Below are 24,862 nucleotides of genomic sequence, written 5' to 3'. Positions count from 1 at the left end.
TTTCCTGTAAAATGTTGAAATCCATGTTACATCCTGGTGGGATTGAACAATTCTCAAGAAAGCCTTTTTCTACTTCCTTTACAGAGATTGTAATTCCTCTGGGAGTTCCCTAGGGAGGGAGGAGGATGAGGGGAGTGAGCCCTCTGCTGGTTGCTTATATGTCCTGCCAGCCCAAACCTGGGCAGCAGGCACATGCAGGGCACCCCTGGTACCCCATTGAGGCTGGGGGGCACAGGTGGCCGGGGGCACATGCATCTCTAGTGAGGAAGCAGGCTTTCTAAAGAGCGATGTTGATGATGCCATCTGGGGCTGAAAACCCTTGGCAACTCTCAGCTGGGCTCCAGGACGCCAAGCCTTCAAGGCAAGGGTCTACCTCCATCCTCACCTCTGCTCCCCACGCTGTCATCCCTTGTGTCCATCCACAAGCCTCCCCTTGGCCTTACCACTGGTCTTCATTTCTAGCTGCAGTCACCTTGAGGGAGCCTTCCTGATTCCTTCCCCACCCTAACCTAGTGCTCCAGGAGTTAATGGGCCCCTGACTCCAGTCTCCCATATCCCTAACTAGCCTGCCTTAATTAAAACTGATGCCCACATCCAGGAAAAATCCACTATAGGAGTTGAGGGCTGCTCAGGAACAAGGGTGGGGACATAGAGAGCTCTCTGGGACCCTAAGCCCCATGAATTTTACTTTCTAAATATCTCTTAGAACCATAGCTCTGTCTCCACGACACCACATTTAGCCAGGCTCTATCACCTTTCACCTGGATTCCTACAGTAGCCTCCTCAAAGGTCTCTTCCCACTTTGCACCTCCCAGCCAAAATCCAAATGCAACAAAAAAGATGGCTTTAAAAAACAGATGTGATCACAATGCTCTCCTGCTGAAAACTTCTCAGTAGCTTTCCATTGAATTGAAGGAAAAAAGCAAAATTTTTATTCTGGACCAGGAAGATCTGCATGGCTGGGTTCCTACTGACTCCTGAAACCTCATCTTCCACGATGCATCTTTTGCACCTATGCCTCTGGCTTTATCTGTGCACAGCGTGACAGCCACAGGACTATAGAGATACCTGCCTTTTGCCTTCTGCCTCTCCTGCTTCCTTCACCTGGTTAACTCCTACTTGCTCTTTGGATCTGGGTTCAAAAGCCTGTTCCTCAGAGAGTCTTCCCTCTCAGATCCCCTTTAGATGTCTTCATAGCTTTTTATATTTGCTTCCAAAGCACAGCCCTCAGTTTGTAATCACACATTTGCTTGTCTGATCATGTGTTTGTCACTGACCTCTCTGGGGCACAGAGGCTGCATGGAGGCAGAGAATGTGGTTGTTTCACTCATGTAGTGCTGAGCATAAGCGGGGAGGTGCTCAACACTGATTTTTAAATGAAAAGAGAAGTGAGAATCTTAGAAGGAGACCGATGAGGACAGCCCACAAGGAGCTCTCGGATTTTCCGGGCTTAGGCAAGGCATGGTGGGAAGACCAGCTTGGGTGGGGCAAGCTGAGAATGGGGAAGGACTGGGCTGTGTAGCCAGCTGTTTTGAGAGCATACAGGTCATAGGAGGCTCAGTGAGGAAGAACCTGCAAGGTGTGTCTCTCCTTCTGGAGAACAGACAGTCGTGCCACACTGCAGAGGAGTATGCAGCCTGGATTTTCATCAGAATCTCCTGCCTGGTTGCTGTGGTGCCTGGGACGATCCCCAGCCTCCTCTGGACTGCTGCTTCCCCATCTTCAGAAGGAAATTGATGAGCAGGAATTCAATGCAACAAATATTCATTGAGCTTATCTTCTGCGCCTCCTGAGGGTTTCTCACAGGCCCAACCTGTGTGACCACCCTACTTTGAATACTGTGACCCTATCCCCTTACCCTAGTCCCCTTTGTCCTTATTACCCTTGAATATACCATTTAATTTGATCATTTATTACATTCATCATTCATTGTGTTTTGTTAGAATATAAACGCTATGACCACAGGGATATTTTCCTCTTTTTTTCACTGACAAATCCACACGGGAGGTGTTCCACAAGCATTTGTGAAAAGAATGAAGTGCTGTTTTCCAGTTAGTGTGGCTTGTTGAAAGGAATAAGATATCTTTGCTGAAAAGAACTTGGATTTTGGAATCAGGCAGCCTGGCTGTGAATCTTGGTCTGACCCCAGTAGCATGGCTGCGAGAAGCCACCTGACCCCTCTGAGGCCTAGTTTTCTACATGACATGGAATAGTTCGATTTGTCTCACAGGTGACTATGATGCTTAGGATACTTTGGATATTTAAAGTGTCAAACACAGTGCTGGGACTACAAGAGGGTCAATAAATGTCACAGGCTCATGGTCTAGGGAGGAAAGTATTAGCCAAGGTATCTGGCTTCAAGGACCTGAAATAATCTAGGACTACCTAAGCAGAAAAGGAATTTTCTGGAAGGATATCAGGAAGCTCATAAAACTGACAGAAAGTTTGAAGAAGCAGGCACAGAAAATTATCAGGAACCAAAGGAGGCCGGGTAGCAGGAATCATCAGCCAGTCTGCCTTTGTCACTGCTGGAAACAACTGTCACCATTAGAGAGAGATATGGCTATACCCTGCATGGTGCTGGGCCACAGATCCCACGGATAGATGGCCTCAGTGCTAGATTCTGTGGGGGAGCCAGTCTCCTACACTCTATGTTTTGCATTCCTTGCTAAAGGTTAGAAGTCCCTCTGTGGGCATCCAATTGGCAAAGCCCAAGTTACGTGCCCATGCCCTGGCTATCAAGGGGAGGAGGAAAGAGTATTTTCCTCTGTGGCTTCCTTGGTAGGAGGCAAGGTTCTCAAATTTCCTAAAACTGGAAAGGACTTTGGATGCTGGGAAGCCATTAAATGACCAATAATCACTATAGGAAGAGGGGCAGGAAGTAGAAATCATAATGGATAAGGCCAGCAGGCAGCTGTAACAGTGGCACTCAGTGCTCCCAGGGGTGGGCGAGCATGCCAGGGTCCCTGAGGAGAGTTAAAGGAGAGGGGCTTTTCCCAAAGGTGTGGGCAGGGTGGAGGAGAGACACAGAGCCTAGCACAGGTCCCCAAGTCTAGCAGCAGCTAGGGTGCCATAACTGCTCCTAGGCTAGAAGGGGCAAGTGAGAGAGCAGTTTTCTAAACCTGAAGAGAGAGTTGCATGGAGACAGTCAGTTGACAGTGGCTACTGCTCTCTTATGTGGATGCTGACAGCCCACTGTGATGCTGTATAGATGGAGCTGGGCAACAAGTGCCCTGACCCACCCCCACCCATAGTCTCTTCCCTTCAATGTCCTGCTGGCTTTTCCCATTTTGACATCCACCTGGAAGCTGGGAGTCATTGATGCAATCGAAATAGGGTGGCCTTGAAGTACACAGAGCAGGGAGAAGGGGAGCAGATGAGAGAAGGAACAAAGGGAAGGTCAAACACCCTGGAAATTACTTCCCAATAGAGACATTTTGACTGTTTCATGGGGGCAGGGGTAGGGCCCAGGTCTTGAGGGTGAAGTGGAATTTTAAGAGAACTTTCAAGATGGAAGAGGTTTCCTGAAACAAGCCACAGAGCCAGAGGCTGAAGGACACGTTTGAGAAATGATTAGCTCACACTAGAGACTGTGGTCTTTGAATGCCGTGGCCTCAGACCCGGTTGCCTGCCCTGTCCCCGTTTGGGTTATTACTGACTCCTGTTTGATGTGGCTTCTTCACCAATCCAAATTTGATTCTTGTGTGGCTTGGGGGGAATACCTTCAAGCTTAATTAAGTACATCTACAGTTCTGGAGAGGGGATAGGACTTGGGTTTAGAGACTCACAAGTCAGCAGCCAGTGGAGAGGTAAGCCTCCAACTCGAGGCCTGGTTGCTACAGGGAGCCCGTTTGTTTGGATTTATATAGCCAGGAGAGCGTTGCTATGGCTGAATTGCATGCAACAGTTCTTATGATCTGGAACAGCACATTGTGTATCTAACATGACAGCATTTATTAAAGCAAGATAAACTCAGCAACAAAGGATATGGCTGGAACCATAAATTCCTCTGATCCTTGCTCCAGAGCCATCACATTCCATTTGAATGAGGCCTATCAGCCCAAACTTGACTTATTTTATTAAATAAGTCAATTTTCTGAAAATCCCTAAGAGAATGAACTGGGAATTATTCTCCCCCCATATACCCTTGTTTAAAAAGAGAAATGTTATGTGTTGAGCAGTTCTGACTCACTATATTTGCTGAGGACTAACAGACCTGCCATCCAGGCAATGGGTTCCCCATCACTAGATGTGTTCAGTCTGAGGCTGGAGGAATATGGGCTTGCTCCCTTTTTGGGGACTGCAGTGTAGAGGAGAAGGCGATATTCCTAATAGACATTCTTCCTAGTTTTAAGAGTTCAGGATTGTAGAAGCCTGAGGAAGCATCCGGTTGAACTGCCCCCATATCCCATTCTGCAACCTTCACTCTCTTGCCACAGCACACATTTCCCCAAAGAAGGAGAGATTTTCATTAAGGTACCGGGAAAGAGTAGGAACATTGGAGCCAGAAGACCTGGGTTTAAATCCAAATTCTATTATTTATTGAGTAGTAGCCACAATCAAGTCATTGGGTTTCTATGAACCCCAGTCCATCTCATATAAAGTGATAATGATGACAGCTAACACGTACTAGCACTTAATATACACCAGGTACCATTCTAAGGGCCTCAAATGGATAACATAATTTATTCTTCACAAAAATGTTCTGAAATGAGAAGTATGAGTATCCCTACTTTACAGAAGAGGAAACTGAGGCATAGAGAGGTTAGGGAACTTGGGAATGGTGGAGCCAAGAATTGAACTCAGGCAGTCTGCCTCTGGGGATCTTAGCCCATGTGTGGTAACAATACTTACCTCAACTATATCATAGAGTTTCTAGGAGTTGCATTAGAAAATGAGTATAAAAGCATCTTTTAAACCATAATCTATTAGTCTTGGAAATACTGAGCAAGATGCTGAATCTCAAGTTGTAACCTTTTTTTTTCTTTTCTTTTTTTATTTAGAGACAGGGTCTCCTTCTGTTGCCCAGGCTGGAGTGCAGTGGTGTGATCATAGCTCACTGTAACCTCTAACTCCTGGGCTCCAGTGATTTTCCTACCTCAGCCTCCTGAGTAGCTGGGACGACAGGTGTGCACTACCACACTTGGCTAATTAAATTTTTTTTTCCTGTAGAGACAAGTTCTCACTATGTTGCTCAGGCTGGTCTCAAACTCCTGGGGTTAAGCTATCCTCCCACCTTGGCCTCCCAAAGTGTTGGGATTACAGGCCTGGCCTGTAAGCTTTTCACAAGTGTGTTCAACTTTATTTTAAAAAAGTGCTTTCCTCTCTCCCAGTCTTTAGTCACCTTTCCACCCCTCCCACTTGACCACTATCCCTACTTACCTTTCCTATCCCAACATTCCCCGCTTTGTTCAAATTATTGGCTTTGGTGAAATTCAGACTCAACAATTAAAAGCAAAATAACAAACTCAAAAGTACTTGTGCTTTTATTAAAAAAAAAAATACAATCAGGTACTGTCCAGAAATGTTTTGGAAAGAAAGATCTCTTGAAAAATCCTTAGTTTTCATCATCATCATCATCATTATTATATTAATAATATTAATCATATCCTTAAAATGGAAACAGTATTGCTTTTCTGGTTTCTGTTGTATGAAATGTAAAAAAAGGGATGGCTTCCAATGACACATTTAATCTTTGCTAACAAAAATAATGACAATTAATTATACAGCTTCATGTAAAATACGGCTGGTTCTAAAACAAACTACCCCTGTACATCCTACCCCTCTCCCATTCCCAGAGCCACCCAAGAGAAATAAAAAACTATTGCGATGTTGTCACTGGAAGATATTTGCTGAATCAAACAACAAAACAGAAACATGTTGGAGACTGATGTCTTTGGTGCAAAGAAAGAAATCACAGAGGAGGTGAGGCCCATGCTGTCGCCGTTGGCCCCAGGGATCCATGGTCAGCTTTGACTCTCACCAAATGCCCAGGTGTGGACTGATGGTTGGGCTGGTAGTATTGATGCTTTGGTAAAATCCTTTCCTCGCTCTGGGCCTTATTCCTCTCTCACCCAGTGGTCCCTGGAATTTATGCCCGTTTGCGCCTGCCTTCAAGATTTCTGAAGTTGCTTGGTCTCAGCTTCATCTCAGCAAACTGGATTGAGTGTTCGTGGCCCTTCCAGTGGAACCAGTTAACGCCCTGTTAAAAAAAAAAAAAAAAGAGAGAGAGAGAGAGAGAGAAGGCCTCCAGGTTGGTTACTCTTAGGCAAGGTGTTCACTGATCATTGCTATTTAGTCATTCAAACTAAATGAGTTCTGTTTCAATTTGACCATTTGGTATATCACAGCTGCCTCTTGCCTATCTCTCTGTTGGTCTGGGTTGTGGAAACTTTCAAAGGAACTGGCTGAATCTGACCCAGTTTTTCACCTGAGTCAAGAGTCGCCGGAGTTTGCATGGAGCTTTGGTCTTTCCTCTTGAAGCAAAATGGTGGCTGATGAAACCTGCCGTCCTTAGGAATAGGTTCTGAAGGAGTTCAGGTCATTATTAGAAGTTCTAGAATTGAATAGCTACATACATGGTGTGTGTGTGTGTGTCTGTAATTCACGAGATTCCTATGGAGTAATTTAATAGGGGCTTGGTATGGAATAGCAGAAAGCACAGCTCAACAAAACACAGTTTTACAATTTGACATATAGGGTTAAATATCAGTGTTCTTACTTGAGAGATAAATAGTCTTAAGTTCTCAATATCTTCTGAGCCTCAGTTTTACTATTTTTTTTTCCTTTCTTAAGATCTGGTAATGTTAGCCTTGAAAGATGAGATGAAGATTAAATGAGTTTGTAAAGGAGCTATCACAGAGCTGGGCACGTTGTAGGTGCTTGGTAAATATTACTTCCCTAGTCTCAAGTAGGGGGAAATATCCTTGAAATTTTGGCCAAAGCTTTCTACAAGAAAAAACTGTATTTGTGTCTTGGCTTCCAGGTTTCAACTTTGACTCTTCAGCGAAGTCTGCAGATGGTAGAGTCAATCCATGAAACCCCACATGGCCCCTTGCCCCACTGTGGGGAAGTTAATGGCTAGTGAGATGGGAAAAAAATAGAGACACTTTATTTGCTTCTAATTGTTTGGCATTCACTGACATGGGCAGTTTCTGAGTCTTACAGGGATGTGAGGTTTAAGAATGGCTCATTCATTTCATGGGCAAATCCGCTTGTAATTACTCAGTTACAGTGAGTATGGTAGTCCAACAGCTTGGTGCACATGCTGCCTGCCTTTGCCCTGGTTCTTTCCTCTGATAGTTCGGGGTTGGAAGCCACACCTTCTTATACTGTGGTGGGCACTAAAGCCAGAGAGGGAGAGTGACTTTGCAGAGGCCACACAGCAGGAGGAGCAGAGCTGGAGCTGGGGCTCCGCTCCTGTGGCTCCTTTCCATGTCATCTCTTTCTTCTTCCATAATTGAATGGAAGGATGAAAGAGAGGCTTGCTTTCTAACAAGTAGCTTGTTGGCTTTTTTTTCTTTTCCCAGAAGAACTTTGTATTATACAAGTATTTTTGAGACAAGGCAATAAAGATGATAAAATAATGCTCAGAATGGAAATATTGATGAAATAACATAATAAGATGGAAACAACACAGGACTGCTGTCAAGAAATGTCCTGTGACTCTTGCCTCCTCTGTAAAACAGGCATGAAAAACCACATCCTAATTCCTGCACAGGGTAAAAATGATAAACACTTGAGATACAGAAGGTAACAGTGCTTTGAAAAGTGCCAGAAATTATGTAAGGTAAGGTCTACACTTAAGGTCTCAGGTGTCATTTGCTAGCAGTTAATTAGGGCATAAACACGTGTATCAAAGTGACTAATATTGAAAAGCAACAGGTCCCAACACCTGCTGCATGTCAGGAATCACTTGTGGAGTCTATCAACTGCCTCCCCCCTGACCCCACAACAACAAAAATGCAAATATGCAAAAAAAAAAAAAAATGAGATGCTGTGTCTTGCCTGAGATCATTGAATCAGAATCCCTGGGGTTATCATAAAGTGGAATTTGGCCCTTTGCATTTTTATAAAGTCCTTGGGATTCCAGTGAGCAGACCTCATAAGCATCCTTGTGGTCCAGGGATCAGTGTGGTGTGGCCCCAAGGGAAGATCCAGCCCTCCTCCCAGGGATGGTGACTAACTTCTGCGGAGGGACCTCGGCAGGGGTTTGGTTATGATTAAGTGGCTAGTCCCACACAGCTTTATACTTTTCAGGAATGTGCCAGTGTAGGCAAGGCTCAGAGTAAGGGAGATTACTGAATTTGATCCGTTCGCCTATTTCTAAAGGGGATCAAAAAAATCTGTTTCTGTGATTGTAGAAGAAGTGCTAGAGGTGTGTGTGGTGCAGGGAAAATGCCAGGGGCTGGAAGTGGGGAGAGCTGGCTCTGCTGCCAACTTCACTCTGTGACCTCAGGAAAGTCAGCTTTTTCTGGGCCTTGGTTTCTTCACAAAAGGAGGAGATTTAAAGTCTGTGGACTTCATTTTAAGGTGTTCTTGGGATTCCAAAGGTGCCCCAGGCCAGGGGTTCTGTGTCATCAACCCTGCTTCGCCTAAATGGCCTCCACTTGTATCTGCTTTACTTTTGGGGTTCAGAGAGAGATTTTGTCTGAGTAAAGCGTTCTGTTTTTGGAATCCATTTGACCAGTGTTTGTCCTTGGGACTGTCAAGGGTTAACCTGTGCTGTTTCTATTTTACCTGGCCTGCAGTGTCCTTGAGATTGCTCACTGCCTTGGGAAAAACATGTTGTCATATAAGTAAGGTTCCTGCCTCCTAGTCTCTGCTAGGATAGGGAGTTAAATTGTACTTCCATTAGCCCCCTCCAGCTTCCCAAGCTTGGCCTGCCCTGGGCCCTCACGGTCCACTCACCTGACTGTGGTTATTGTCCCCATATCTCCCCATCAGGTTGACACGGTGACAGTTCCTGTACCAGAAAGCCCCTTTGTAGGACAGAGCACAGTTGGTGATGGCTGAATCTGTGTCCTTGTCAAAGGTGGAGAAGGATCTGCCATTGTGGTAGGCCATGGAGTCACCTGGGAGAGACAGAAAATATGGACCTGAGAAATCTCAGCTGAAATTTCCCTCCTGGACAGTAAAGGGCAGAACCAGAGGTGACAATTGAAAGGTTCTGGGGGTGGGACTGGCCTTGAACATTGATCCCAGAGTCAGCATTGAATGCGGAACTGAATGGGATATGAGTGTCACCCCGAGTACTTATTTCTGACAGAAGCAGCATAATGTGGTGGGAAGAGGGCTGTGGCTGGCTTTGGAGAGTCTAGCTTCGAGTCCCATCTTTTCATTTTTTAGCTGTGACCTTGCACAAGTCAAGCATCTTGTTGAACCTCAGTTTTCTCATCTATACAATGGAACCAGCACTTTGATTCTATATACTGAGTAGTGCCATTGTGACAATGGATATAAAGGTGTATGCTAAACAGGTGGCATGGCATACAAATACTTACTATGATTGTTATTTTTATGACTTTTCTGCATTCCCTTTCTATAAAGACCTCAGAGAGTAAGGTGAGAAGTATGCATTTAATAATGGCATGCTTTTCTCCCACATACAAATATTTATTAGTCATAATTAAGCCCTTCAGACATTAGATGTCCCTAAATAGTCTCTGTATCACATAGTTACTTTTTAAAGTATTCATCAGACCATGTTCTGTGATTCTTAGACAAGAAGCCCATTAACATGTACTACTATTTGGAAATCTAATTTGTAATTTAATATATTGAATTTTTGAAGCATTTCAGTACCATTGCTTTGTGGGTCTCCTCACTCCCAATCCAGCCAAGTGCTGTGCACAAACATTTCAAGACTCTGAGGCATTCTACTGTCATAATTTGGAGCAAGTTGTCAAAGGGACCCAGATACCTTTTTAACTGATGATGCTACCCAGAGCATGAGGACGGCACATAGATATTAATGAAACAGGATGCTCTCCTGCAGAGGGCCTGGGTTCAGCCAAATCACACAAGAAAATGCAGCCTTACAAACGTTATCTCAGTAAAGGGAAATATTATGGCTCATTCCTCAATGGAAGTACAAAGAGAGAGGAACAGAGGCCACATTCCTGCTGCTTAAGGAATTTGCTCGCCCTGTAACATTATTCTTCTTGCCTGAAGCCATCTCAACCAAAGGGGTATTCATTTCCAGGTAATAAAATGCCAACATTCTTTGAGGGATTCAAGAACTAAAGCAATGTTTGCCCCTGGGTGTCTCTCTTTATTATCGCTAAACTGCCATCTCAAAAGAGCTTTGTGCCTCCTTAGGCTCAGCCTGGCTTTTGGCAACCTTTTATCTGGAGACTTTTCACCTTATGGATGTTTTCTTTCAGGGCTCAGGGAGGCTGGAAACGTGCCAAGCATCTATCTCTTCTGCTCTCACAAACATAACAGAAAGCCACCCAAAGTGGGCATGGGTTGCATGGGGGTGGTCCACACTCTCAGTCCTGACCCTTCTTTATCACCGAGAACATTGTCGGATGCAGTTTTCTGCAGCCAGGATTGCATCCACCTTCTACAAGCTGTTTTACCTTGGACAAATCACTGAGCTCTTCTGAACTTCTTTCCTCCTCTGTATAAAAACAACGTCTTCATAAAATGGTTTTATGAGGAATAAATGAGATGAATGCAGGTGGAATATCTACAAAAGAGGATGGTACCTAGTAGGGCCTTAATACATGTTGTTTCCTTATTTATTTCTCCTCTTATGTGGAGCCAAGAAACCACACAAAACCACTTCAAGTCCAAGAAATCTTCAAAACCGGAATGAAGGTTATGAGCCAGACAAGGAATGCAGGGGCCACTTGAGAGGTGAGATCTTCTATTTATGCGGATGCAGGCTGAGACTAGATGACCACATGGCAGGGATGTCTTGGAAGAGATTCAAGCAGCTAGGTGGTGGAGTGGATGGTTTGCTACTCAAGGTGTGGTCCACAGACCAGCAACACCAGCTATATTGGCATCACCAGGGAACTTAGAGAAGATGCAGAATCTCAGCCCCATCCCAGACAACCTGTGTCAGCATCTGGACATTCACAAGATCACCAGTGGGTTCATACACCCAGAATAAATTGAGAAGTGCTGGATTGGATGAATATTAAGGCCTTTGGGGAATTTTTTTTTTTTAAATCAGTCTACAACTGATATCTAAAACTGGGTAAGAAAGACACACTTTTTTTGAAAGATGGTCATTAGAAATCAATCCTGATTGCCCTGATTCCCAACATACTCAATGTTTCAGGACCCAAATATCTACCCAACACTTTTGAATTGTAGTTTTTCTGGATTAGCACTCAGTAGGTACTTAAATATTTGTTGATTTAATAAATTGCTGGATTAATGAGGAAGGAATGAAAGTTAGAGAAATAAACTGTAAATGTCAAGAAGGTCTCCATGGCTTAGTAGGCTCTATGTGCAGCCACTACTGTACCTGCTGTCCCACTGTACCCCTCCACCTTCAGCTTGTAGCGAGTCTTGGCATCTCCCACGCTGAACTTGTCATAGACGGCAAAGGCTGTCTCTCCATGGTCCCGCAGGTCCACCCGGAGCTCGTACTGCCCCTGGGCTGTGATTTTGTTCAGGTTGTCCAGCCCTGTGGATGACAGGCAAGGGTTGCTAAGAAGCACAGGTGACTGAGGCCCTCATTTCTATTTCACTCTGTAAAAGTGGCAACTGGGTACACTTAAAACAGGGCCAACTGGGCCCAGTGGCTCATTCCTGTAATCTCAGCACTTTGGGAGGCAGAGGTGGGGTGGGAGGGGGTGGGGGTGGGGGTGGTGGGAATCACTTGAGGTCAGGAGTTCATTATCAGCCTGGCCAACATGGCGAAACCCTGTCTCTACTAAAAATACAAAAATTAGCTGGGTGTGGTGGTAGGTGCCTGTAGTCCCAGCTACTTGGGAGGCTGAGGCAGGAGAATCGCTTGAATCCGAGAGGCAGAGGTTGCAGAGAGCTGAGATTGTGCCACTGCATTCCAGCCTGGGTGACAGAGCAAGACTCCATCTCAGAAAGCAAAAAAAAAAAAAAAAAAAAAAAAAAAAAAAAAAAAAAAAAAGGCCATATCACACAGGCCTGTGCTTGAAGCTCAGTCTTGTGCTTGCTGGAGTAATACTAGGCTCAGGTAAAATCGGGTTGACATTTTTGCCCCACTTCCAACCTCCCAGTGCATTAGTGAAGATCCAAGGAGATAAGGTGGTGAAAGTACTTTTTAAACTCTAAAGTGCCTTACAGGCCAGGCACGGTGGCTCACGCCCATAATCCCCACACTTTGGGAGGCCAAGGTGGGTGGATCATCTGAGGTCAGGAGTTCGAGACCAGCCTGGCCAACATGGTGAAACCCCGTCTCTACCGAATATACAAAAATTAGGAGGGCATGGTGGAGGGTGCCTGTAATCTCAGCTACCTGGGAGGCTGAGGCAGGCGAATTGCTTGAACCCAGGAGGCAGAGGTTGCAGTGAGCTGAGATCACACCACTGCACTCCAGCCTCGGCGACAGAGTGAAACTCTGTCTAAACAAACAAACAAACAAATAAAATTTTGTAAAGTGCCTTACAAATGAAGGGCAATGAATAATATGGATAAATGTTTATTATAATATGATAAACATTTTCTGGGGTAGGCAGTGGTGCATAGAACAATGTTCTCTGCAGTTAGGTGGTTGGAAAGTGTGGATTGCATGGATGAATGGATGGGTGATAGGATTGTAGTGTTGACCTAGGAGATTCCAAATTTCAGCTCAACTGTTCATTGGTTAGACTCCTATGGGCAAACCACTCAGTCTTTTTGAGGCTGTGATTTTATCCATGCGAGGTGGTGAGGAGAGCAAAAATCACCTGGTGACCATCAAGTAGGACTTGGAGACAAAAACCCCTTAACTGAGGGATTTAAAGGTAATTAGGCTTCCGTATATCTCAAGCAAGCATCTGGTTCCAGGTTTATTTCCCAAAAATTTATAGGTAACTGGAACTTCTATACATCTGTGGAATACATGCATATCAAAACTCATTTTGCAACCCTTGGTGACATTAAGGCACCAAAATGTCTACAAATGTAATCATGTATCATGTTCTACATGGCTAATAGGGTCCAAATTATCCTTCAGCTCCTGCCTTAAGGTCCATAAATGCCCCTAAGGAAAAATCCACTGCAGGGGCTGTAAGTCCTTTTGCAGCATTCTTTCTTTCTAATAAACGTTCCTTTTTCAAACCTATACTGTTGTTAGTAAATTCGTCTTACCAACCCACTAGTCAACCACTTCTGACACCTGACACCTTGCCCACCCGGTGGCAATTGAGTACTTTGTAGGGTGCTATGGGGGTTAAATATTATGGCTCTAAGAAACCCACCTTAGCACCTGGAGCACAACCTGGGGCACAGGAGGGAAGATATCAATGATATCAGTGAGGAGGATTCTATGACTGGTCCAGAGAATGACTTAAGGCTAGGTTAACACATAAGGGCTGAGTTTGGGTTCTTCCTTAATCAGACTTTTACTTTTTGTGAAAGGAAAATAAAATCTTGGGACCCCAATTTAACTCTGCCAATAGGAAAAAAAATAAACTGAAAGCCGACTCATGGGAGAAACTGCCTCTCCTTTTGTCCCTAAGCAGATGCTACAGATAAAAGGCCAGATATCTCCACAGATAGTTATTCTATCTTCACTTTATCTTATGTAAAGTGCCGATTTACTGAGTGTGAGATGAATACAAAATTGACCATTCTCTTTTTTGTCATTCTGCTTTTTTCTTTTTTTTATCTTGCAACATGTGGATTCAGTAATGTGACCATATCCCTCCAGCCCACTTTCCCCTTTAAATACTAAAGCTCTCAACATTATCTCTGAAAAAAAAAAAAAAAAAAAAGAAAGTCATGGACCACAGGTTGTTCCTGTGGCTTTTCCCCCTTTAAGCACTAAAACTCTTAATATTATCTCTCGAAAAAAAAAAAAAAGGCATGGACCACAGGCTGTTCCTGTGGCTTTGTGTTCTTTTTTTCTGGGCATGTCCTTAACGTTGGCTAAGTAAACCTCTAAATTGATTGAGATCTGTCTCAGATACTTTTTGGTTTACATTTTGATGATTCAGAGCATTTAAATGATAGTCTTTTTCATTAAGAATTTGACATTCTGTGTCTGCCACCAGAACTAGTGCTTCTTCCCCATCTCTTTCTCTCCCATAGGTCCCTGTGGGTTAGGAAAAATGACAAGGAGGGCAGAATCGGGCATTTTAGATATAAACATGCCGGGCTGCATTACCAAGCCAGAATTCTTCTCTGCGGTCCCCAAATCCAGCAGCATATGCCTTCCAGTTTTGGTAGAAGTTCTCGCGTCCGTTTTTGCGTCTCAGGAACACCTATAAACATATCGATGAATCTGGGTGTACTTAAGCTATTGCAGGAAAGAGGGCATCGTTGTGAGAGGAAGGAGTGTGGCACTGTGGAGAGAGCATCAGGCTCCATTCTGTCCATCCATAATTTGCTATGTAACTTTGGGTGGTCACCTGCCCCTCCCTAAGCCTTGGTGTTCTCACCTGAAAAACAGGGATTAAAAATACCACCCAGTTTTGGGTGATAATGATGTGTCAATGTAGGTTCATTGATTGTAACAAATGCACCATTCTGGTGCAGGATATTGATAATGGGGAGGTTGTGTGGGTGGGTGTGGGGTGTATATGAAAACTACTGTTCACTTAATTGTGCCATGAACCTAAAACTGTTCTAAAAAAATAGAGATTATTAATTCAAAAATATACTACCCAGCTCCTATGGTAATGGGGTCAGAATAATTCATCTTAAACTCTTAGCACAGTGCCTGGTAGATAATAAATGCTTAGTCAGTGCTAATTAATATAAGCAATGGGTTCAATGATCAACTGTCATTTATACATCACAGAGTTGTTTGGATGAGGATTGGATGAGATAAACTACAAGAAACTTATCTCCCCGTTTCAAAAAGTAGCCAGCGTGTTTCCCATTCTTTTGTTTAAGAGAGAATTCCTGAGTGCCTCTGTGTGACAGGCACTATCTTGCAAGGCCTCACACGTGTGGGTGTCAGAGTGCACCAGGAGGAGATCACCCTCTTCTCCTCCCCTGCTTTGCCCTCTCCCTCTTCCCCTAGGCCTGAGGGCTCTGCAGTCCCTGGTGGTACTCACAATCCATCCACCCCCATCAGAGGTCATGTCACAGAAGACTTCCAGCGCCTGAGCCTTATCACCATTCAGATAAATGGTGTAGAGGCCAGAGGTCGTGTCTCCATTCAGCATTGCTTGGGAGCAGTCCTTGGGGAAGGGGTACAGGAGTCCAACTGTGGAATAAGGAGAAATGGTGATGCTCTCAGTGCAGGAGGACTGAGCTGGAGCTTAATTCTCAGCTTAACTCTATGGACTAGAATGCCTGGGGAATTTCCAGGTGCAATAATGTGATGCAAACAATTAAAAACTCGTAGAAATGGGCAATCTTGGAACTATGCCTAGTAGATGGGTCTTAGAGCTGATGATCATAGCAGTTCTTTTTTCTGATCTGAGGACATTCATCTGAGGTTGTATCATGAGCTATTTTCTTATTTATTTCACAGCCCTAGTATAAGAGCATCTTTAGGATACATTCATAGTTAGCATCTGGCATAAGATCTGGCAAAGGGGAAGCACTTTCTTCAGCAGATGTGTGCAGAATGACTGTCCCGTGAATTTTCAAAGGCAGGGCTCTCCAAAGGCCAGCTCCTCTGGTCCTCAGGAATGGATGCCACTCTTACTTATCAATGGAACAACTTGCAGGTTTGCTATCTGCAGAAGATACTTTGTGACAGGTGCAGGGGGAGGCTCCCTGGGCATGGAATATCTGAGCCCAACTCTGACTGTAACTCACAAGATAGTCTTGAACAGGTCATTTAGTCTCTGAAAGCGTCTGCTTCCCCACTAGAACTTTGGGCATAGGGCTCACCATACCAGCTTGGTGGGAAGATCATTTGTGATTTTGAATGTGGACAGGTTTTGTAAACACTGGCATGATGAAGGAGAAAGAAAGAGACTTTCAGCTCATGTTGAACTCTGACAATAAAAGGACCACACAATTATATGGGCCACATACTGGGCTAGGAGTTCAAATGCAATACCTCACGAACACTTGCAAGGTCCTGGTGACGGAGGGTTTATTATTAATCTCCCTGTATAGACGAAGAAGCTAAAGATTATAGGATGGAAGTAGCATTCTTAAGGCACACCTAGCAGGTGATAGAAATGGGGATTAAATCCAGATGGGCTTCCTCCTTTCCTTTCACCGGGATGCTCATAATCTCCCACACTTGCTTTCCTCAGGCTTCCAAGTAGTAGCAGTGAATCGATTCTTTTCAGAGATTTGTTTGAAAAATTTAAAGTAGAAGTCAAAAGGGAAGTCAAGGGTTGATTCAGTCAAAGTTAGATCTCAAGGCTGGATGGCACCCTGGGCCTCCTTACTTGTGGTGAAGATGGTCTGGATCATATTGCTCCTCAGGGGCCCATTGAGTGCCTGGATCTTGGCTGTGTAGTGGGTGGATGGGCTCAGGTCTGCCAGGCTGTAGGAGGTGGTATCTGGACCCACAATGACTTCCTAAGAGCAGAAGAAAAAGTATAATGGCTTTTGGTCACAGAAATTCTCAGGGTATAGATAAGAAGTCATTCTATTTATAAGTTCATTTACCCATCCATTCACTTACTTACTGGACAAGAATTCATTGAGTACCACTCTGTACCAGGCTCCGTGTGCACTGCTGAGATATCAGAGATGGGGAGAGTGCAGCACAAGCAAAGGTCCTTGGGCCAGAAGGTGCAGAGCACGTTAAAATAATATAAGGAGGGAGAGACCGCATCTGGTAAGGATGAGAGCACTGCTGTAGACTCCAGGGCTAAGGCTACCACCTGCCCAAGGCCCTGCCAAACTATATTGGGAGAATGGGATTGTAATGGTTAATTTTATGTGTTAAATTGGCTGAGCCATGGGGCCCAGATATTTGGTCAAATATTATTCTATGTTTCTGTGAAGGGGTTTTTTTTTGGATGAGATTAATATTTACATCAGTAAACTTTGAATAAAGCAGATTTAAAACATAAAATGAAATAATATAAGGAGGCAATAAGCGACCTCAACCATACTTAGCTTCAGGTGTTAGAACAGTGGAAAATGTTACTAGATTATGAAGGGCCTTTAAATGACAAGCTTTGAAACTTAAAGTTTGTCATTAAACGGAGTGAGGAGCCCTGTAAGGTATAAATGCTAAGCTTTGGAACTTGAAGTTTATCATCATAAGAAATGGGGAGCCTTGAAAGATGTTTGGACATGCCAATGACATAAACCAAGCTGTGCTTTAAGAAGCTTAATCTGGTAGCAAGATGAATCACACAGGGTAAGGGACTTTGAGGTCAGTTAGGTCAGTGGTCCCTAAATATAGCTCTTTATCACTCTAAGAAGCTTTAAAACAATATGATGCCTGGGCCTCATCTCAGACTGATGGAATCATCAGAGCCAGAAGTTGGGCCTGGCTATATTTAAGAAACTTCCCAAGTGATTTGAATGTGCAGTCAGTTTGGGGATCTCTCGAGTTAGGAGATGATTATAATAGCCCCATAGGCATGGTACGATTAAAACTTAAGCTGACCTCACATGTCTCTCTTCTAGAACAGAGATATCCATGACAGACAGATGTTGACCAACTCTAACTATACTTGTAGTCTGTGGCTGGTCTCTGTGCTGCTGTACAGAGGAGGTCATTGGTTTCAGTTTGCAGGAAATCCTCTTTCCACACCCTCTTGCTAGCTTCCAATTCTTTTCAGCAAATGACCTTAGTGTCTGGGATTGGAATTCAACCTACACTCCTAGTAAACCAAGCACAACGATCTTCTCTACAACCTGCAAACAGCCAGCTTAGTTTGGGCAGTCATGCATCAGTGCAGAAGCCCCTGGAAGGTTCTCCTGCATCCTGGGAACTGGGAAGGTACCTTATCCTGTTTTCTTCAATGGGAGAATTGAGTTTCAGAGAAGCTGAAAGACTTGCTCTCATTCCATAAATTGTTGGAGGCAGAGGATGATCTTGCATGCGGGTTTCCCAACACCCTGTCCAGGACTCTTTTCTCCTATACCAGGTTGATTTTTTTTCTAAGACATATAAAGCTGGTGAATGGACATGCAGAAAAGTAAACTGGGATGAGTGCTCATTTAATACCCAGAGGCCTTTTTGCAGCCCCCCAGTTCTAGTCCCTGGGGGAAAGATCAACTGTCAGGGATAAAGCTGGGTTCATTGAATTACTTGGGAATACAATTACCTGTCAGCTCTCTAGGCTTCTGTGCAAAGCCATTTTCTAGGCAATTAGGGTACTCTAGATCAAAATGAGACTCATGATTCAGGTAAACACAGAATCCTAGAATGCCTGACAAGGAGAAGACCTTAAAGATGGATAAGTCCAAGACATTCATTTTACAGATGGGAACACTGACACCCAGAGAAGATAAAGGATTTGCTTCAGCTCACACAGTGAGATAGTTCATTGTTATATCAATTCCAGGAAGGGGCATGATAGTTATTAGCAATGTGTCCAGTTCTGGTTAAATATGACAGATTGGATACAGCCACTCATCTCTACTTGCTTCTAAAACCCACTAAAAAGAGAGCAAGAGAATGTAAGGTATAAATCCATGAAGATGAGGGGAATGGGAGAGGAGACAGCAACAGGTGTGCCAGAAACTTGGTAGATAGAAAGTGAGTGGTAGAGAGACCATGGAGGGGAATGAATGAAGAAGGCTGAGGTTAACTAAGGAGCATGGGCAGAGCTAGTCAGAGGCTGCTTGGTACAAGTCACAGAGTCCAGCAAGTTCAGTAAAGGAATGTGTACAAAAGCAGAGATGTCTTTAAAGGCCAATATGGAGTGTGGTTGAACAAAGGTTTGGTTTGTTTAGAAGCTTTTTTGTAAGAAACAGACTCTAAGATCTCCTCATTCCCTCCAACAGTCTAAATGACTGCCCTTTCCCATTCAGATGGTAGGCTGAGGTTTACTCTCTGGAAAGGTTGAGCCAGAGAGGAAGTCCGGATTCAAATCCACCAGGCTCAGCCTTCAAGGAGGCCGAGGTGCTACACTGGAAACATAATAAGATGAAAGTTTGTACACAGTGAGAGGCCAGGTTTTATGGCACTGTTATTTGGGGGTCCCCCAAGAAAACTGTGGGTACTTGCCCAATCATTCTGCAGGGAGCCACAAAGTTGACAAGCCCTGCCTGAGCTAACTCCCAATTAGCTCTTTCATTCCTAGTTCAAATACAAAAAGACAGACCATGATCAACAGACATTGGGTGGATGTCTCCAACATGAAAGACAGAAACCCAAACCAAACCAAACTCAACAACAGCAGCAAAACAAAGAAACTTGTAACAAACACTGTGCAGGATATAGAATAAAATACCAGCAACATATTCTTAGAGATAAAGAGATGATGATATAGGAAGCACAAACAAAATGCCAGAAAAAGATCAATGTGTGGAGAACAAGCAAAAGATCTTGGAAATATAAAGTAAGATAACCAAAATGAAAAATTCAATAACAAGTTTGGAAGGTAAAGTTTAGGAAATCTCCTTCGCTTGTCTGAAGATCTAAAGTTATTTCAAATTAAAAGGTAAAAGAAAGAAAATTCTTGGGTAGCGAATATAAATAATATAAACACTGGATAAAAATGGTATTAACAGTTGATATCATAAGAACACGGTGAAACATATTACAATATATAATATAAAGATACCATCTGTGAGATAATACATATGGCAAACATGCAGAGAAACCTTTTGGCCTTTGTTCAACAAAATATTAAAGGATCAAGATTCCAGCTCCTAAAATGTCCTCAAGTCTTGTAAGCAGTGGTTCTTGATCTTGGCTGCCTATCAGAACTGGAGTCTGGTTAAAATGAAAGAGGCTGGAGAGTATGATTCAGAAGGTCTGGCATGCCATCCAGTCTCTACTAATTTTTTTTTTTTTTTCAGCTCCCCAGATGCACTGGGGTAGAAAAACAGCATCAGGTAATTCTTCCATACTTTGAAGATCATGCAAATGCTTCAACTAGCATTGAGGAGTTGTTATATACTTAAAATACCTTGACTGTGCCATCCACTGATTCATAGACCAGCAGGTAACCGGTGACTGATGCCCGGGGGGGTCGCCAGGTAAGGAGGGCAGTTTCCGATTGAACCTCAGTAGCGGTCAAGTCTCTTGGAGAATCGAGGTCTGGAGAAGATAGGATGATTAATATCGGATAAGGTCAGCAAATGTAGGGCAGAAATTCGGGCTGGGTATCAAGAAGACTGGGTTCAAGTCCTTTCCCTACCACTGAACTACGTGACCTTTGGCAAGAACTTCCTCTGTATAAATAAGGTGGTGGAGCCAGATGATCTCCCAAGACAAATTCTCTATGGTTTATCTCATCCTAAGGGCTGGATGTTTCTAACTGGCCTTGGTTGGATTTAGAGAGAAGTATACAGCTGTGAACATCATTATCAAGCCCCTTGTTTCTAAGTAAGAGGATGGATAATGCTAATATCAATACCCCGACAGAGAGGATGGTTCCTCTGTTTCCCTGCTTGCTATAGTTTGTAAAAAGCTCTCAATGTATAGAAACCTAACAAACATCTAGGAAAAATTGCCTAAAAAATATGCCTCTTCAAAAATATTTTCCTGCTTGGAACATGGATCATTAAATACTAGGTTTAGGGCCAGTGGGAACTGTTTTTCCACTTACAAAGCCTTCCTCTTAAAATCTTTTCCTTCCCCGTGGGGAGACCAAGGTCATTTCAGTTCAAAAGGAAATAGTGTGTTTCTTCAGGCCTTGACTGAGTGGGCACTGGTGAATTTAAGTGATGCTGATGTAATCACATTGCAAGGCCCTGACTTAAGAAAGAAGAACTGGCTAGCGGTTCCCGTTTAAGATGCAGGCTGTGGGTGGGCACCCCAGAAGGGAGAGCTTCCAGCTCTCAGTGTCTTTGTACCTGTTGTGAACTTGGCAGTGATGGTTGAGCTCTTCTGGGGCCCTTTCTCTGCAAAGATTCTCAGTGTGTATTCCGTGGCAGGCTCGAGGTCGGTCAGAGCATACTCCACTGTGTTCCCGGACACCGTGCGTGTAATTTCTGGCACTAAACATGAAATACACATACCAAGGCAGTCACCTCTCACTGTCTGAGCCATGAGTGGGCTTGGCAAACCACATACACACCTCCTTCGAACATCGAAACTTTCAGTGACCCTGCGGAAAAGCAGGTCTGATTTCTGAAATGACTCACGCTCTCTTTCTCTCTCTTGAGCACTCACCTCATACGTAAAGGATTTCTCATATGGAGACTTAATTTTTCCAGGCCCCAAATCAGAAGGAAGGGGAACTGGGGGTCAGGAGATTTTTTTCCCACATGGTACTGGCTGGAATCGCTTTGCCACGGAGACCGAGGTAGAGGACGGTCGGAGGGGACATCCCCAAGCCTGCTGCCCATGCTTAATTTGTCCCGATGCATGCTCTCCTCTCTTTGTCACTTTTTCACATGCCCTTTTATAATTTACTAAGTGTCATCAAGTCATTAGGCTGAGGGGTCACAAAAACTGGACAGCAGTAGCTGCACCAGAGCCTGGCCACTATCTCTCAGGCCTGCTGGGTCATGTCCAGTGGTGGAAAGCAATACTGATCACATTGCTTGGGGTCATGTGTTTATTTCCTATTCACAGGTGACCAACCATCCTGGTTTGCCAGGGACTGCGGGGTTTCCTAGGTGTGGAACTTCTGGTGCTAAAACTGAGACAGTACCAGGCAAGCGGGGACAAGTTGGTCAACTTACCTCATCATTTGTGAGCACCACCCCCTCTTCTGAACCAAGCCCCTTGTTTGCCCTGAATCCACAATCTCCATGGTTCCCATGAACTATACCTGATTCATTTTAGGTGCAACACCATCTTTCCTGACTCAGAAGAGTTTGCTCACAGGGACTGTTTAAGAATTAAACAGTAAAAAGGATAAACCCAACATCCCTCCTCCCCATCAGTTCCCCACCCCTACCTGTGCTCTGTCCTCAAAAAGACCTCTCTTAGTTGGTTACCATAACTGAATTAAAATTTTCAGAGGCTCCAGGCACAGATGCTGGTGCCTGCTCATATTGTCACTGAGAGCAAAACAATACCAAACCATAAAATATGAAACTTACCTATATCTGGAAATTAAAATTACACAATTATTTCTAGAGTAGCTCATTACAAAATGGAGGGGTTCATTGAAAAGCACTCTCTCTCTCCAGTCTCTTACTTATATTTGATTTTACTTTCTGGCGGCTGTAGTTTGCTGGTGCTCTAAACAAGTGTTTAATCTGTCAACTGGGTAAATTAGCACTGGTGGTTGCCAAACAAGAAAACATTTCTGTTTTATTTATTTTTTATTTTTTATTTTTTTGAGACAGAGCCTACCTCTCTCACCCAGGCTGGAGTGCAGTGGTGCGATCTCGGCTCACTGCAGCCTCCGCCTCCCAGGTTCAAGCAGCTCTCCTGCCTCAGCCTGCCGAGTAGCTGGGACTACAGGCACGCACCACTATGCCCAGCTAATTTTTGTATTTTTAGAAGAGACGAGGTTTCACCATGTTGGCCAGGCTGGTCTCAAACTCCTGGTCTCAAGTGATCCACCTGCCTTGGCCTCCCAAAGTGCTGGATTACAGATGTAAGCCACTGTACCTGGCCTAAAATTTCAGACTTTTTAATTAAATCTGCTAAAACTAGCTTCTTTTGTGGTCTCTGAAAAGTTGAGACTGCTCAGTATGGCCTGAAGCAGTCTGGTTAAGATTTTAGATTCTGGTTTTCTTCTTTGTAAAAGATGACAGCTGCTTCCTAAACGGGGTGTCTCACACTGGTAGGCAGAGATACTAACAGGAGAGGAGGAATGGGCCAGGAAAACATGTAGAGGCTGGAGATATATTTTTATTTTTATTTTAAATGGCCTACCAGACTCCCTTGAGGTTTCAGTTGGGAGCCACAAGAACATTACTGGCCTTTTCAACCCACCCATGCATTTTTATCATCCTGTACCAAATGTGGCAGGGAGAAGAGCGAATGGGAAGAGTTTACAGCAGGAAAGACACTCCTTAGAGTGAAGAGAGACTTGGACAAAACCTTACCTTTCTCCCCTGTGTAGGAGATGACATAACTGTCCACAGTGGCAATGGCTGGCTGCCACCTGGCCAAGGCTTCTGAGTCAGTGATGTTGGCTGTCACCAGGCCAGATGGGCCATCCAGAGCTGCAAAGAAAGATGGTGGACAGGAGGGAAGTCATTGGGTGGGACATCAGACTCCAGCTGCTCTGCTGTCCACACTGCTTATGGAGTCCTGATGTTAGGACAGTGTCAGCTGCATGGAATGGTTCAGAGACCTAAGCCTAGAGCCAGCCTGACCTGGCTTTGAGTAATGACTCCCTCCCTTGCTGGCTCAGTTACTTTGGGCCTCTATATCCTCATGTGTAAAATAGGGATAGTAATTCTGTCTGGCTTCATCTTCAGTGTTATTTTGATTTTTCCATTATATTATGGGTGGAAAGGAGCTGTGTAAACTGAACAAGGCTGAACACATGACAAGAATTATTATTGTTTATATCACTTTCCCCAGAGAAAGAACTTACACAGAGGGGACTTGCGTAGTTAAGACGGCCTGAGCCTTTTCTTTTCTTTTCTATTTTCTTTTCTTTGCTTTTTTCTTTTCTTTTTTTTTGAGACAGACTGTCACTCTGTCGCCCAGGCTGGAGTGCAGTGGCACGATCTCGGCTCACTGCAACCTCTGCCTCCCGGGTTCAAGCAATTATCCTGCCTCAGCCTCCCAAGTAGCTGGGATTGCAGGTGTGCACCACCAAGCCCAGCTAACTTTTGTATTTTCAGTAGAGATGGGTTTTTTCACCATGTTGGCTAGGCTGGTCTTGAACACCTGACCTCAGGTGATCCACCTGCCTTGGCCTCCCAAAGTGCTGGGATTACAGGCGTGAGTCACCACACCTGGCCCCGAGCCTTTTCTGAGCTTTGAGTGGTATTTCTCATTAGATGGCTTGCAGAGAACATAAAGCCAGGCTCTGAAGGCCGGTGGTCCCGGGTTCTACCATGGCTTCTCTGCCTGGTGCCTCTGTGCCCTGGGAAAATTCATTTCCCTTCTCCAAACTTCACTTTCTTCAGCTGCCAAAGGGTGACTGTTTAGTTAATAAAGACTAGCTAAGCAATGTGTGATATGTAAAATGTACTAGGGAAAGCTCTCAATACTTGCAGTTGTTATTAAGATCTCTATTAAAGGTATTTGAAGTCTTAAGTATGGTTTTCAAATGACTTGTTCTGAGAAAGGATGGATATTCAAAGGATATTTATCCCTGGCCTCTTTTAACTGACCTCTCCTACTACCCAACATCACTTTCTCAGAAGCCAGCGTGAATCTGACCATTTCCTCTTGCTTTTTCACTTACTACTCAATTGCGCCCATGCCAGCAGCCCTGGCGAGGGTGGAGGGAAGCTATCCTCAGCTCGTTTCACAGAGAGGCACCTGAGCCTCGAGGGATGAAATGACTGGTCTGAGAGCCAGGATGTGGCAGGGCAATTGGGGAGCCCACATTGTCCACTCTGAGTTCCTTCCTGCTTCACTGTGCGTGGACAGAATCTCCTTTAACTGGTGATGACAATGGGGCATTGGGAGGAACTACGTTCAGCTTTTGCCATCTGTTGCCGTGGAGAATCCATTGATGAAAGATTTCTTTGGGGAAATAAGGGCCTGTGAGGCAGGGTGGATGGGACTCTGGGTTCAGATGGGATATTT

At 44.3% G+C, this 24,862-nt stretch overlaps 1 protein-coding gene across 11 annotated transcripts in view; it reads right to left on the bottom strand.

Annotated features, from left to right (window-relative positions):
* Positions 1-5,468: 5,468 nt before the first annotated feature.
* TNC (tenascin C) overlaps positions 5,469-24,862 on the bottom strand; it is a 97,216-nt gene continuing 77,822 nt past the window's right edge. For all 11 annotated transcript variants that reach the window (XM_063787538.1, XM_009457162.5, XM_001156720.7 and 8 more), the window contains 9 exons: positions 23,197-23,316; positions 21,043-21,186; positions 20,154-20,284; positions 16,500-16,632; positions 15,201-15,352; positions 14,306-14,402; positions 11,483-11,644; positions 8,911-9,074; positions 5,469-6,202 (listed from right to left, as the gene is read on the bottom strand). In XM_063787538.1, coding sequence (XP_063643608.1) covers positions 6,092-6,202; positions 8,911-9,074; positions 11,483-11,644; positions 14,306-14,402; positions 15,201-15,352; positions 16,500-16,632; positions 20,154-20,284; positions 21,043-21,186; positions 23,197-23,316 — 1,214 coding nt within the window. In that variant the 3' untranslated portion in view covers positions 5,469-6,091. The remainder of the gene's footprint in view (positions 6,203-8,910; positions 9,075-11,482; positions 11,645-14,305; positions 14,403-15,200; positions 15,353-16,499; positions 16,633-20,153; positions 20,285-21,042; positions 21,187-23,196; positions 23,317-24,862) is intronic.

Source organism: Pan troglodytes, chromosome 11, assembly GCF_028858775.2.
Source record: "Pan troglodytes isolate AG18354 chromosome 11, NHGRI_mPanTro3-v2.0_pri, whole genome shotgun sequence".
NCBI classification, from domain to species: domain Eukaryota; kingdom Metazoa; phylum Chordata; class Mammalia; order Primates; family Hominidae; genus Pan; species Pan troglodytes.
Note: the sequence above shows the minus strand (reverse complement) of the source record. Positions and strands in the feature narration are given on the sequence as shown.